Source organism: Chrysochloris asiatica, unplaced genomic scaffold, assembly GCF_000296735.1.
Source record: "Chrysochloris asiatica unplaced genomic scaffold, ChrAsi1.0 scaffold00331, whole genome shotgun sequence".
NCBI lineage: Eukaryota > Metazoa > Chordata > Mammalia > Afrosoricida > Chrysochloridae > Chrysochloris > Chrysochloris asiatica.
In genome coordinates this window covers 2,067,356-2,081,664 of record NW_006408849.1, presented here as the reverse complement: position 1 = coordinate 2,081,664, position 14,309 = coordinate 2,067,356, and the positions used below count along the sequence as shown (strand labels likewise).

The 14,309-nt window shown below is 41.7% G+C and overlaps 1 protein-coding gene across 6 annotated transcripts in view; it reads right to left on the bottom strand.

Moving 5' to 3' along the window:
• TOM1L2 (target of myb1-like 2 (chicken)) overlaps positions 1–14,309 on the bottom strand; it is a 237,370-nt gene that overhangs the window by 63,281 nt on the left and 159,780 nt on the right. For all 6 annotated transcript variants that reach the window (XM_006875536.1, XM_006875537.1, XM_006875538.1 and 3 more), the window contains exon 3: positions 10,100–10,178. In XM_006875536.1, the coding sequence (XP_006875598.1) occupies positions 10,100–10,178 (79 nt within the window). The remainder of the gene's footprint in view (positions 1–10,099; positions 10,179–14,309) is intronic.

Genomic DNA, 14,309 nt, shown 5'->3' with positions numbered 1-14,309 from the left:
ATAATCCCCTTCATGTACCATCATTTAACAGTATTTCTCTCTATTCATTTCAGCTCTTTTTTTTTTTTTTTTTCTAAACACTCAGGCATATATAATAATTTACACCACCAAAGGACACATTCTGCAATCCTGCCTCCTGGCTGCCAGCTCTCAGTCCCTCTCTTTCCGTGAATCTACAGTCCACTGCTCCCTCTCTCCTGCATTGTCCATTTTTGAAATCTTAGTATTAATCTTCTGGATTTCTAGTTGCAGATTTTGTGTTGTTTCAAAATTTGCATTTATTTATTCTTGTAGTGTTTTCCTGAATTCTTCTAACCTTTTTTCTGTGTTTTTCTTTGCGTCCTTTGTAGGTTCTGTCAATCTTTTGTAGATATGGAAATATCATTCTTTTGAATTCTTTTTCAGTTAGTTCCATTACCTCTTCTTCCTCAGAAACGTTTTTTGGAAGTGAATCTTAGACATTCATTTGTGCCATTCTCTCTCTTGTTTCTTTATGTGAGCTAAAATTGTTGTCTCTGGGACATTGTGGTGTTTTTTTGCTTGTATTTAATTGATGATTGCATGTTGATGTATTCTTAGGCTCTCACCAACTTTCTCCTTGGGGTGTAGTTGAAGAATGGAAATGCTGTTGTTTGTGTACCTCAGTTTAGGATGGGTTTGGCTGGTGTTGACTGCTGTCTATCATTGATCAAGTGGTATAGGAGCTGGCGTTAATTACCTCCTGCCCAGTGGGTGGAGCTAAAGATGGAATGGCTGTGACTGGGCTGTATGGACACAGTTGCTGTGTCTTGTTGGGTGGAAAAGAGGAGAAACCCCCACCCCACATACAAACCAGGTAGCAAAACAGAATAAACAAGCAAGCAATCAACAATGAAAAGAGAAGATATTAAGGAGGAAGAGCATGAGTAGAGTGTGAGATCCCTACCTAGAAAAATGCCAACAGCAGAGACAGTGGCATAGGTGATGGCATAGAGAGACAGAGTAAGGCTGTGTGTGCCTGCAGGCAGGAGGCTGGCTTGCAGAATGTGCCCTTTGGACATTTAAATGAATACTCTGTTTTTCGTATATGTACATCAAATATTTTTGCTTTGTTCATTTGTGAAATGTAAGATGTAAATAGGGAGCCAAAGGGAGGAAGTAGGATAACTTGTTGCAGGAGGGATTATAATCAATGAGATGAAACAAAGGGTATAATTTGTTGAATGTAAAGCTGGTGATCTTGTCTGTAAACCTTTACTCAATTCACAATAAAAAGTTAAAAAAGAAAAAGAGAGAAAAAAGAAAAGATGGGCAGGGATCTGAAAACAAAACAAAAAACCAAAAAGCAAAAAGAGGGGCAGGAAAACTAAGCTACAGAAAATAAAATGAAGAAATTAAAATAACCTTTTGGAAAACCAGGGAGAGGAAAGATGAAGAGATATTAGTGAGATTTGTGAGCAGTAAAGAAAGATCAAAAGTGTGTGTGTGGGGGGGTGTGGGGGTTGGAAATGAGCGACAGAAGAAAAGAAGGGAAAATAAAATCAGAGATAGAAGGATAAAATTCAAAGGAATGGAAAGAGGAGAAGAAAGAAAAAGAATAAACAGAAGCAATGAAACAACAAAAGGAAACAAACAAAAAGAAAAAGACAGGATAGCTGTTGGACTTGGAGAGGAGAAAACTCTGGGGGTTCCTGCAAGCCTAGGTGCTGAGGAGATGGGTGTAGGAGGGATGTGACAGTAGAGTTCCTGGCCCTAAATGGAGTTATTGGCCTCAGTGTTATCTATGTTCAGGGCACTCAATCCAGAAGTTGTTTGTGGAGGCCCTTGATGGAGCTAGTTTCAGTGTCTGTTAGGACCACAGAGTAGCTAGGGACAAGGTAACTGGTTACTGCTGGTCTGGTGGCTCTGCAGGTTCTGTAGCTCTAAAGCCAAGACCACTTGAATCCAGGCACCAAAATCCAAGGTGGTACAGCCAGGACCCTGCCTCATATTGGCATTGCTCCCAACCATGTGACTCCAAATTCCCAGAGATCACTGTGAGTAGATGAGTGTGGGAGGCAGCTACACTTCTTGTCATCAAGGGAGGTGTGGGGAAAAGGAGGAATTGCACCTTTCTAGTTGCCTCTGTGATTACTCTGCCTTCTTTGCCAAAGCTAGTCACCAAGATTCAAAATGGTTGCACTGTTCATCAGCTAGGTTCCCACAAGCTGGTTGGCTGTTCATCAGTTAGGTTCACTCTTTTATCGTCTCTGTGCAGTTTCTCTTCCCAGCAAGCACTCAATCCACTTTTCTGACTTTCTGAAGTTCAGAGCTCGAGGATTTTCATCTGTGATTGTTTTATCTGTTGTCTCGTATCTTTGTTGTAAAGGGTCTGTGTAGTGTGTCTGCCTAGTCTGCCATTTACTGGAAGCCCCTTCCATGAACTTTTTGTAACCCCTTGTTACATACAAAAGCAACTGCCAACATTAAATTCAACAGAGAGAGACTAAAAGCATTCCTCTTGAGAATGAACCAAGACAAGGATGCCCTTTATCATCACTTGTATGCAATATTAAACTGGAAGTCCTAGCTAGAGCTACAAGGAAAGAAAAGGAAATACAGAGAACATAAAATTGGTAGGGAAGTGGTAAAATTATTCCTATTTACAGTTCACATGATCACACATACAGAAAGTCCCCAAAACTCTGCAGGAAAGCTACTGGACCAAGAAGATTTTCAGCAAAGTGGCAAGACACAAAATCATATATAAAAATTCTTTTACACTAACCAAGACAACTTTGAAAAAGATATCTGGAAAACAAAACCATTTACAATAGCCTAAAAAGTATATACTGCTCTTGTTAGATGCCATCGAGTTAGTTCCAACTCATAGTCACCCTAAGCACAAAGAATTCATCACTGCCCAGTCCTGAACCATCCTCACAATTGCTGTTATGTTTGAGGGCATTGTGTTCCCACTGTGTCAATCCATCTCACTGCGAGTCTTCCTCTTTCTCACTGACTCTGTACTTGACCAAGCATAGATATCCTTCTCCAAGGACTGGTCTCTCTTAACTACACGTCCAAAGAACAAGTGACAAAGTCTTGCAAGACAGATTTGTTTGTTCTTCTGTGGTCCATAGTACTTTTCCATATTCTTCACCAACACCATAACTCAAATGCATCAATTCTGTGGTTTTCCTGTTCATTGTCCAACTTTCAATAGTATAGGACGTGATTGAAAATATCATGGCTTGGGTCAGCCACAAGTTCTCAAAGTGACTTTGTTTTTAAACTCTTTAAAGAGGTTTTTTGCAGCAGATTTGCCTAATGCAATATGTTGCTTGATTTCTTAATTGCTGCTTATATGAGTATTGATCATGGATCCAAGCAAAATGAAATCTTTGACAACTTGAATCTTTTCTCATGCCAGTGACTGACTGAATGGTATGATTTTTTTCTTGTTCTCCATGCTGCGTTAATGACGAGAGGTGTGGCCAGTTCCCACCATATTTTGCCCCAGCACAGGCCCCTAGTATACAGGAATTCTGAGCCACACGGTTGTAGGCCATGCCAGAGTGAGGTGGACACTGGCTGTGTTGCCTCAGTGCCTGAATTCAACTGGGCTCTGTCCAGACATATATAGCTTGCATTGCAGCCAGTAGTCCTGAGACTAGTGGGAGCCCTAGTGGTTGGTTGCCCTGCTCCTAACTGCCCTCTGTTCCTGACAGACAATACCTAGGCCTATACGGACTCCATCTAGGACTGGGAATGCTGCTGTCTCATCTCACCCCCATCCACCTTATGAGTTCCTTAGCTGACAGAAGTTCCCCAGCATTTTCTTCTGTGTCCAGCAATGACATTCTTTCTTGTTTTTGTTTTTCCCTTTTGTTGTTTTTGTTTGCTAATTCTTTCTCTTCCTTCCTCCTTCCTTTCTTTCCTTTGCTTTGTATCTGTTCTTCTCTGCTTTCATTTTTTGTTTTCTTTTGCTTCTCTCTCCTTGTTTCTTCCTTTTTTTTTTAACCTCTTGATCTTTCTTTACTACTTTCTAGTCTCACTTTTCATCTTGCCTTTCCATGGTTTTGTTTTTTTCTCTTATTTTTCTTTTTATCTAAGAAGATAAAAGAGGGAAAATAGAGGTATTGTCTATTTTCCCTCTTTTATCTTCTTAGATATTATATTGTTTTTCTTGTTATTGGCTGTTTCTTTCCCTTTTTTCTTTTATTATTTTGTCACTGTTGTTTGCTTGTTAGTTTTGTTTCCTTGTACAGATATGTATTTTCTCTTTTTGCCCCACCTTACAGGAGACAGAAACCATGCCCATGCAGCCTAGCTACAACTGTACCCTCTGAAGCTCCACCCACCGGACAACAGCCAACCCCAACTTCTATACCACCTGATTAACAATAGACAGAAAAGACAGTCCAAGAGTTGCTGGAATAAAATTTCTTTAACATCGTGAAAGATGACAAGATAAACATTCAAGAAGCTGAATGAACCCTAGTCAGGATAGACCCCAAAAGAAAATCACCAAGACATATCATAACTCTCCACAAAGATAAGGAAAGAATCCTGAAAGCAGCTAGGGAAAAATGAGATATTATCTAGAAAGGAAAATCAATATGATTAAGCTCTGATTTCTCAGATGAAACCATGCAGGCAAGAAGGCAATGGGAAGACATATACAAAACTCTGAAAGTAAAAAACTGCCAAGAATCATATATCCAACAAAGCTGTCCATCAAATATGACAGCAAAATTAGAATATTTCAGGATACGGAAATTATAGCACATTGTAGAAGCCAAGCCAATGTTTCAAATTATACTAAAGGGAGTTCTTTGGACTGAGAACCCACAAGAGTAGACAAAAACCAGAGATTGACATACATGGCAACTTCACCCGGAATTCAGACCAGATATGGAAGTGTCCAGAGTATAACAAAACTATAGGACTGAAAATAGGGAATCAGAGATGTCAATCTATGATCACGGCAAGTACAAAGCAAAGGGAGGGAAGAGTATAGCTACAGAGTTCCAGGTGGTGAGCAGACCAGATAGATTTCAATATAAAACAGTACAGGATAACTTCAAAGAAACTTAATAACACCACATATCACATCAAGAAGGGAAAATCCATGAAGATTTTGTAAACATTAAAACTATGAAGAAGTTGGCAAGAAAAAGCACACACAAAAAATGGACTCAGCAAAGGATAGCATGTGGAACAAAGAAACTTGCAGCACAACAACAACAACACAAAAAAATAAACACAGCAAATTTACTGCAATCAATTCATATCTATCGATAATGTCACTGAATGTCAATGGGTTACATACATGTCAAGAGACAAAGAGTACCAAAATGGATAAGAAAATATGCTGCTAGAAGACACACCCTACAAATAAAGACAAACACAGATTAACAACTAAAGGATGGAAAAAAATCTATCAAGCTAATGGCGATCAAAAATGAGCAGGAGAGGCATTATTAATATCTCATAAAATAAACCTAAAGGCAAAAACCAGCATAAGAGACAAAGAAGGACATCATATCATGATTAAAGGGTCAATTGAACAAAAGGACATATCTGTAATAAATATCTATGCTCCCAAAGAATGAGCCTCAAAATACATAAATCAAACTGTAGTAGAATTAAAGAAAGAAATACACAATTCTACAATATTAGTGAGAGATTTTAATACACCACTTTAGAATTAAGACAGAACAACGAGAAAGAAACTCAACAAAGACACCAAGGAACAAAACAACACAATCAACTGGACATCATAGATTAGTACAGAGCACTCAATCCAACAACAGCATAATACACATTCTTTTCCAGTGCACATGGAACATTCTCCAGAACAGGCTATGTGTTAAGTTGCAAAGAAAGTCTCAATACGTTTTAAAACATCAAAATACTATATCTTCTCAGATCACAATGCTATAAAATTACAAATCAACAATAGCAAGATCAAGGAAACAAACCAAATACATTAAAACTAAATGACATCCTGCTTAAAAGCTAGTGGGTAACAGAGCAAATAAAAATGAAATTTAAAAATTCCTTGAAGCAAATGAAAATGAAAACACAACCTACAAAACCTCTGAGACACAGCAAAAAGCAGTACTCAGTGGGCAATTTGTAGCAATAAACTCACATACCCAAAATGAAGAAAGAACCAAAATCAACACTTTAACAAAACAACTCCAGCAATTAGAAACAGCCCAGCAAAGGTAACCTACAGTCACCAGACTAAAATAAATAATAAAGACAAGAGCAGAAATAAATGAATTAGAAAATGGAAAAAAACAATACAAAGAACCAACAAGACAAGAAGCTGATTATTTGAAATTATTAATAAAATTGACAAACCACTGGGAAATCAAACAAAAGAAAAAAGGAAGAAGACACAAATAACATGCATAAGAAACTATATGGGTTACACATAGAACCATAAAAACCATAAAAATGGGTTACATATAAAATTATATGGGTTACATAGAGAACCAATGGAAATAAAAAGGATAACGGACAATCTAGAAGAAATGAATAAAGTTTTAGAAAAATACAACCTACCTAAACTAACAGAGTGAAGTAGAAAATTTGAGCAGACCTATAGCAAAAGAAGAAATCGACCAAGTCATTAAAAAAAAAATCCCAACAAAAAAGTCCAAGCCCAGATGGCTTTGTTGGTGAATTTTACCAAACATTCAGAGACGAGCTGACATGAATTTTACTTAAACTATTCCAGAAGATAGAAAAGGATGGAAAACTCCCAAATGTATTTTATGAAGTGAGCATAACCTTTACACAAAAACCAGGCAAGGACATCACGAAAAAAAGAAAATTATATATCAATATACTTCATGAGTCTTCCTCGTTAACAACCTGCGATATGCAGATGATACAACCTTGCTTGCTGAAAGTGAAGAGGACTTAAAACATTTACTGATGAAGATCAAAGAGCACAGCCTTACGTATGGATTACATCTCAATGTAAAGAAAACAAAAATCCTCACCAATAAACAACATTCTTATCAACAGAGAAAAGACTGAGGTTGTCAAGGACTTCATTCTTCTTGGATCAACTATTGACACTCACGGAAGCAGCAGTCAAGAAATCAAATGACGTATTGCATTAGGCAAATCTGCTGCACAAGACCTTTTCAAAGTGTTGAAGAGCAAAGATGTCAGCTTGAGGACTAAGGTGTGCCTGACCCAAGCCATGGTATTTTCAATTACTTCATATGCATGTGAAAGCTGGACAGTGAATAAGGAAGACCATAGAAGAATTGATGCTTTTGAGTTATGGTGTTGGAGGAGAATATTCAAAGTGCCATGGGCTGCCAAAAGGACCAATAGATCCGTTTTGGAAGAACTGTTTTTGTGTACATCAAAAAACAAAAAACCAGAGGGAATAGAAGCAAATACTGTTGAATTATGATGCATGGAGGGGATTGTAATCATTGCAATGAGACGAAATACAGTAAGGTAAGTGAAAAACTGATGTTCTCCCATGTAAACTATCACTCAATTCAAAATAAAAGCTTTAATAAAAAGACAGAGAGAAATGGTCAGTATTCAACCATTTGAAGAGGTGAAATATGATTAAGAACCAATGATTCTGAAGGAAGAAAGGAAGAAGTCCAGGCTGCACTGAAGGCATTAGTGAAAAGCAAGGCTCCAGGAACTGATGGAATACAAATTAAAATGTTTCAACAAGCTGATATAGCCCTAAAGAAATTTGGAAGACAGTCTGGAGGAATGGATGTTGGAGCAGCAATCTCACCTCTAAGACTGTCAAGAGAAGGAGGCTGCAGAGCTGGAGACTAAAGAGGAGGAGCCACCGCAGAACGTGTAGAGCGATGACACCCCACACCCACCGAGGCCTTCATCTCTGGACAAGATCCGGAGCATGTAGCAGCTGAGCACACCCCAGAAGTGAGAGTCCCCTACCCAGCTCAACGGAGGCTTCCACAGGACAATCATGCCCACCTCCACCCCTCCCCTGTAGCAACAGAACAAACTGGAGTCCGGGGTGGGGTGGGGGCCATGAGCCAGAATTCCTGTGTCCCTAGCACAGGGGCTTCTCCTGCCTCTTCTGGTTTCCTTTTTTTTTTTTTTTTTTTTTTAATCGTTATTTAACTGATGAGACTTAAAAAAAAAAATGCTTGCAAGCAGCTATCTAAGAAACAATTATTGGTCTCTTCCTACCTGAAGCACAAGAAACAGGAAAATGAAAACTCAAGGGAAAAATGAGTCAAAAGGTCCCATGGGACACATAAACCAGAGCCTCCTCTAACCACAGACCAGAGGAACCAGATGGTGCCTGGCTACCACTACTGACCACTCTGGCCAAGACCACAATAGAAGGTCCCAGTTGCAATAGCTTTGGAAAAAAAAAAAAAAAAAAGTAGAATAAAATTCAAATGGAAAAAAGAAAAGACTTGACTTACTGGTCAGAAAGAGGCTAGAGGAACCACCAAAACTACTGCCCAGAGAAAATCTAACTTGAAATTAAAGACATCCCCTGAGGCCATCTAGCAGACAACTAAAAGGCAGGATTATAAACCAAACAACATGAAGAATGTACTCCTCAGAGCGATCACCTATAGGACACCAACGGGGGACACGTGCTCAAAAGCAAAGGTGAGAGGACCGAAGGGCAGGGAAACCAGGGAGTAAATAAGGAGGGTGCTGGCACACTGAGGGGCTGCAGCCAGTGCCCTAGGATAGTTAGCAGTGGGAATATAAACTACTGATTGGGAAAACTAATTTTCTGTGCACACTTTCCCTTAGGACACACTTAGGAAGGAGCTCTGGTAGCGTAGTGGTTACGAATCGGGCTGCGAACCGTAAGGTCAGCAGTTCGAAACTACCAGCCGCTCCACGGGAGAAAGATGAGGTGTTCTGCTCCTGTAAAGATTTACAGCCTAGGAAACCCTGTACAGGGTCGCTATGGGTCGGAACCGACTCGACGGCACTTGACAACAACAACAACAACAAGAACTTTCCCTTAGGAGTCCTGGGGTGGCACTGCAGGATAAGCCCACAAGGCTACAAGATCCATTTGAACTGCAATGTCAACAGTCCAAACTGACCAGTTGCTCCTTGGAAACCCTATTCACTAGGAGTCAGAACCAACTTGATGGCACCCAACCACAGTACTTTCACCTAAAAGCACATTACAATGTTTTTTAAAGTTTTAAAGGAAGTAAGCCACAATCCGTTAGCGAGACCAACATGCAGCACTGTCACAGTGCGTGATTAGAAGGCACCCTGCCCCAGGTTTTGTCACAAAAAGCAGTTTGCTTTTATAAGATGGAAAGACGACCTTAAATTGTCCTTTTAATTCTCTGGCATCTTAAGAAAGGGCAAAACCCAGTTTGCTATTGCAAGGAGCCACTTGGTTGGCCTTCAGGGTCTAACTAGTTCCCACTCTGTGTGACAGACAGACCATTTGTGATGGTGATCTGCAGCTCAGTATAACTTGCCAGCTGATTAAACCCCAAGACCTCTCTGAGCCTCAGCTTCCTCATCCACATGAGGAGGAGGCTGCTGTAAACATCTGTAGTAACATCTTAAAATCTTGCTATAACCCTGGCTTCACTCAGTAGGTGGAAGACAACGTTTTTATGAAGAGGAATTACACCTAGAGAACAACTGGTTCTGCTCAGAGCAGGATGAAGGCAGCAGAGGATCAAGCCTCGGTCTCCGGCTTCTGAGCTTTGCTGGTCTACATTTACTGAGTTGTGTTCAGTCCTGTTTCACAGTAGGGCAGGGAAACTGAGCCACAAAGCTCTGCTGAGCACTCGAGGCACTGCACTGAAGCCAGTCGCTAGCTATGGCCCCCGGAGGCTGTACTGAGTAATGAGTAGATGAAGGGAAGGTCATGCGAGTGGATGAGGTAGGTAGACCAGGTTTTCTAGATGTTTCCCCACATCCTAGGTGGTCCAAATGGTTAACACACTCAGCTGCTAACTAAAAGTCTGGTTATTCAAGTCCACTCCGTGATCAACTTCTGGAAAATCCGTCGGTGGTTCTACTCAGACACCCAGGAGTCAACATGAGTCAGAGGTGACAGCAACTGTCAATAATAAGACCCAATCCCAACTGAGGAAAGGAAAGGAGAACTCACAGTTAATGCCAGCATCACTTCTCTGTAGTTCCGGTTCCCGTTGAGCCGCTTCTTCAGGGCTCGAATGGCATCCTTTGGCCTGGAGAGAAGGACAAATTAAGATCCCTACAAATTCCACTCTGGGAACTATCCTACTGTGGGTACAATGAGTTCTCTTATGTGGCCTTTTGCCTTGGAAAAACTGTTTGGGAGATTTCCTCCCCAAAGCCCTTTGCACAAATTCTTTGGAGAACCAACCTGGGACTTGGCAGATTGCTTTCTATTCCAGAGGATTGTTACATTTGACTGGTCTCTGCTGGCAGAAAATATTACTTTTGCACAATACCTGAGTTGAATGGTATCTCACAGCAAATTGAAGACTGAGTAAACTTGTAACTGCTGAGGACTGGAATATATACATGGCTGAAGATCAGAGGAATTCAAGGCTTCCTGGTTGATAGGCGTTGGGAGGAGAGTGTGTCCTTTGAGACATGGAGGCCCCTCCCAGGGTTGGGAGTGCTGCTGGCTAGGAGCTGGCAGGCAGAATGCAGAGCCTCATGGGAGCTGAGCAATCCTGAAGCTGCTCCCCTGGCTATACAGTGGTCAGTTAGCAGTGGAAGGCTGCTGGTAGAGAGCCACTATGAGTACGGCAAGCTGCTCCACTGGCTCTCCATGGGGCTGTTCACAGCTGAAAAGGCCGGCAGTGGCAAGGACTGGTGATGCAGAGGCCTGATGCAGAGGTCTAACAGTGAGAAATACTGATAGGAGAGCAGCAGCTGAGAAAGCTGGGCTGCTACTACACTGGCCACTTAGCAGCAGAGAGCCTCTTAGCAGAGAGGCTGATGGCAGGGAGCCCAACAGCGGAAAACCCAATGGTAACTAGGCCAATGGCAGAGGCCTGTATGGCAGAGAAGGCAGCTGCCCAGGAGAGAAGGCATGCCTACCGATCACTGGAAGAGGAGAGTTAAGCTGCTCCAGGAGCCTTTTTGCTCTGAGGACTCCTGGTCAGATGCTGTCCCACACCGAAGAAGGGAGCATAGCATCACTTCAGACCCACCCAAACCTTGTCTCTGTGCTTCCTGACACTGATCTCAAGTTTTCCTGTTAATTCTAAGTTGACCCTGATCCCATATTAAAGCCTGTTTTTTTCCTAATAAACCATATAACTGTGAGTGTGGTTTGTGACACATTTTTAAACCTTGCAAACAAGTGAAGAATGCCGTAGGGAGGTGTAAGGGATGTCAGAAATAATGGAAAAGTGGGAAAACAGAGTCATACCTGATTTCTGCCTCACAGACACCAGCTTTGTGCTAATTCTTACACCCATGAATTTAGACAAATGTGATGCTATAGGACACCCACAGATTCACTTCAGTTTGCAGCAATTAGCATATCCATTGAGGCACTATTTGTCAACACAAAAGCCTAGAAACAGACTAGTCCATTAACAAGGAAGAGATTACAGTCAATTATGGTACATTCACACAGCAGAATACTATGCAGCTGCAAAAAGGAGTAAGGCTATTCCTTATGTACCAATATGGGAGAAACTCAAAGACCAGTGACTAAAGGAATATGCACACAGTACGTCAAATATGCTATTCATTGAGCTGTAAAATGAAAAAAAACAAACTGGCACGTACTGCACACGCTAGCAGAAGAATGGAAGTATCTCTGACAGGGGTCTAGGAAACTAGTCACACTGGATGCTCCTGAGGAGAGGGTGGGAAAGAAAGTTTGTAATGTTTCAGCATCACTTATTCAAAACAGGAACCATTTCTAAAATATATAGGAAACTATAACACCTCTGCAAGAAAAAGACAAATAACCCAATTAAAAAATGGGCACAGGACTTGAACAGACATGTCACCAAGGAAGAGATCTGGGCAGCCAACAAACATATGAAGAAATGTTCATGATCACAAGCCATTGTTGTTGTTGTTGTGTGCCGTGGAGTTGGTTCTGACTCATAGCGACCCTGTACAGGGTTTCCGAGGCTGTAAATCTTTACGGGAGCAGAAAGCCTCATCTTTCTCCTGCAGAACAGCTGGTAGTTTCGAACTGCTGACCTTGCGGCTCGCAGCCTGATTCATAACCACTAAGCTACCAGAGCTCCTTAGAGAGATGAAAATCAAAACAACAATGAAATATCATCTCACACCACCAACAACAGCAAAGATCAAAAAAGCAGAGGACAATAAATGCTGGTGAAGATGTGGAGAGACTGGGACGCCCCTGCATTGCTGGTGGGACTGAAAAATGGTCCTGCCTCTCTGGAAAGCAATATGGCACTTCCTCAGAAGGCTGGGAATAGAAATAATTTATGATCCAAGAATTCCTCTACTTGGTATTTACCCACAAGAAAAAAGAACCACAACATGAGAAAATATATGCACAACAATGTTCATAGCAGCACTATTTACAATAGCAAAAAGATGGAGACAGCCAAAGTGCCCATCAACTGAAGAATGGATAAACTGTGGTACATACACCCAATGGAATATTATGCTACCTTGAAAAATAACAAGGAAGCTGCAAGCCACCACATAACATGGATGAACCTTGAGGATATTATGTTGAGTGAAATTAGTCAGTCACAAAAGGAGGAATACTGCATAGGACCACTAATGTAAAAGACTAAGAAAAAGAACACTTACTAAAGGGGGGTGGGAGGGATTTTTTGTTGATTGCTGGGATATTGCGGGTAGGTGAGGGAAGGGCGGGGAAGGTGGAGCACAGGGCAGGGAAGAGACACAGGATAGTTTGGGTGCGGGGGAGGGGGCAATATGCAAGAAGGGAGAGGGGACTAGAAGAACAAAGCAGATGGGAGAACAATTAGGCAGGTTTGAATGGGCTAAGTGGGACAGAAGTAAATAATGATATATGCACAACCTTGGAACAACAGGGCTCTGGGATACAGAGATTGAGACATAGTTGGAATGGGGAAAAGGGGGGACTAATGTTAAGATGCTTGGCTGTCTTTTTTTTATTATTATTAAATAAATGTTTTATTGTGAATTGTGTAAGAGTTTACATGGGAGAACATTAATTTTACATTCATTCTATCATACATCGTTTCATTGGCATACTTACCATCCCGTCCATGCATCATCACTCAACCAAAGGTGATGTACCCTGCAAGCCTGCCCCCCACCCCCACAGTCCTCAGCCCCTTTCCCTCTCTGGATCCCAAGTCCCCAGCCACTCCATCTCTTCACGTCATCTTCCCTGCCTCCATCTCAGGCCTCACTGCTTCTCTGGGTAGGGTTCCACTCTTCGCTCTTCTCCATTGATGGTCCCAGGGCCCTCCGTTCCTAGAATGAAGAGTTAATCACGCCCCTCCTTGCTACAAAATGTCCACCTTTAGATTTCCAACCCTCACAATCATCACAAGAGACCCATCTGTATTTCATTTCATCAGCCCTTCCTGGACAGGCTGGATACTATTCACTGAAGACTCTACCTTCCTCCATGTCCTCTGGATCTAGATTCCCTCTTGAAAGCTTGTAAGCCAGTCACTTCTTACCTTTGTATCTCTCCCCCCTTTTTGGGTAACCAATGTCCAAGTTGCCCATCCCTGTCTACTCTTTGTCTGGAGGGGGTGGGAATAGTTCTTGCAGCAGGGATTTGTTTCCTCTTTTGAGCTACTGCATTTATAGGTGTAGGTCAAGTTTATCGAATTGTATCAGATGACACTTTTTTCCTCTTCTTTCTTCTTCGGGTTGAGCTCTGTTCATCCAGTCATTGAAGCCAGGTCAAGTGGGTATCATCTGCAAGTGTGGGTGTTCTTGTGTCTGTCCGCCCTCTTTTTATCGGCTGGCTGCCCCACTCTCCATTCTAGTCTTCTGTGGCTGTGTCATTGACTCTGAGCCCATGAGTCCCCAGGTCTTGCCTCGCTGCTGGCCAACCAGGTCTCCACCTGGGTTCACAGTAGTTTGCTGAACAATGTAGGGCTTAGTTCGCCAATTCATTGATGTTCTTCCGTCACTTCCCCTTCTGGGTGACGTGCGTGGTCACCAATCAAAGCATGTATTTCCCTTGAGTCTTAGTCTTGGAAAAGAATTTGCACTGAGAGGACCCGACCACTTGCCTTGATGTCTCCTGGGCAAGCAACCTGCATGTTCTTGTGGTAACAGTCAGACTGCCCTTATTGTTTTGTATTTTTCCTGTAGGTCTTTCTTTCAAGAAGTATCTTCTGGTTTTCTAGCTGCTCAAGGCTGGTCTGCTTGTC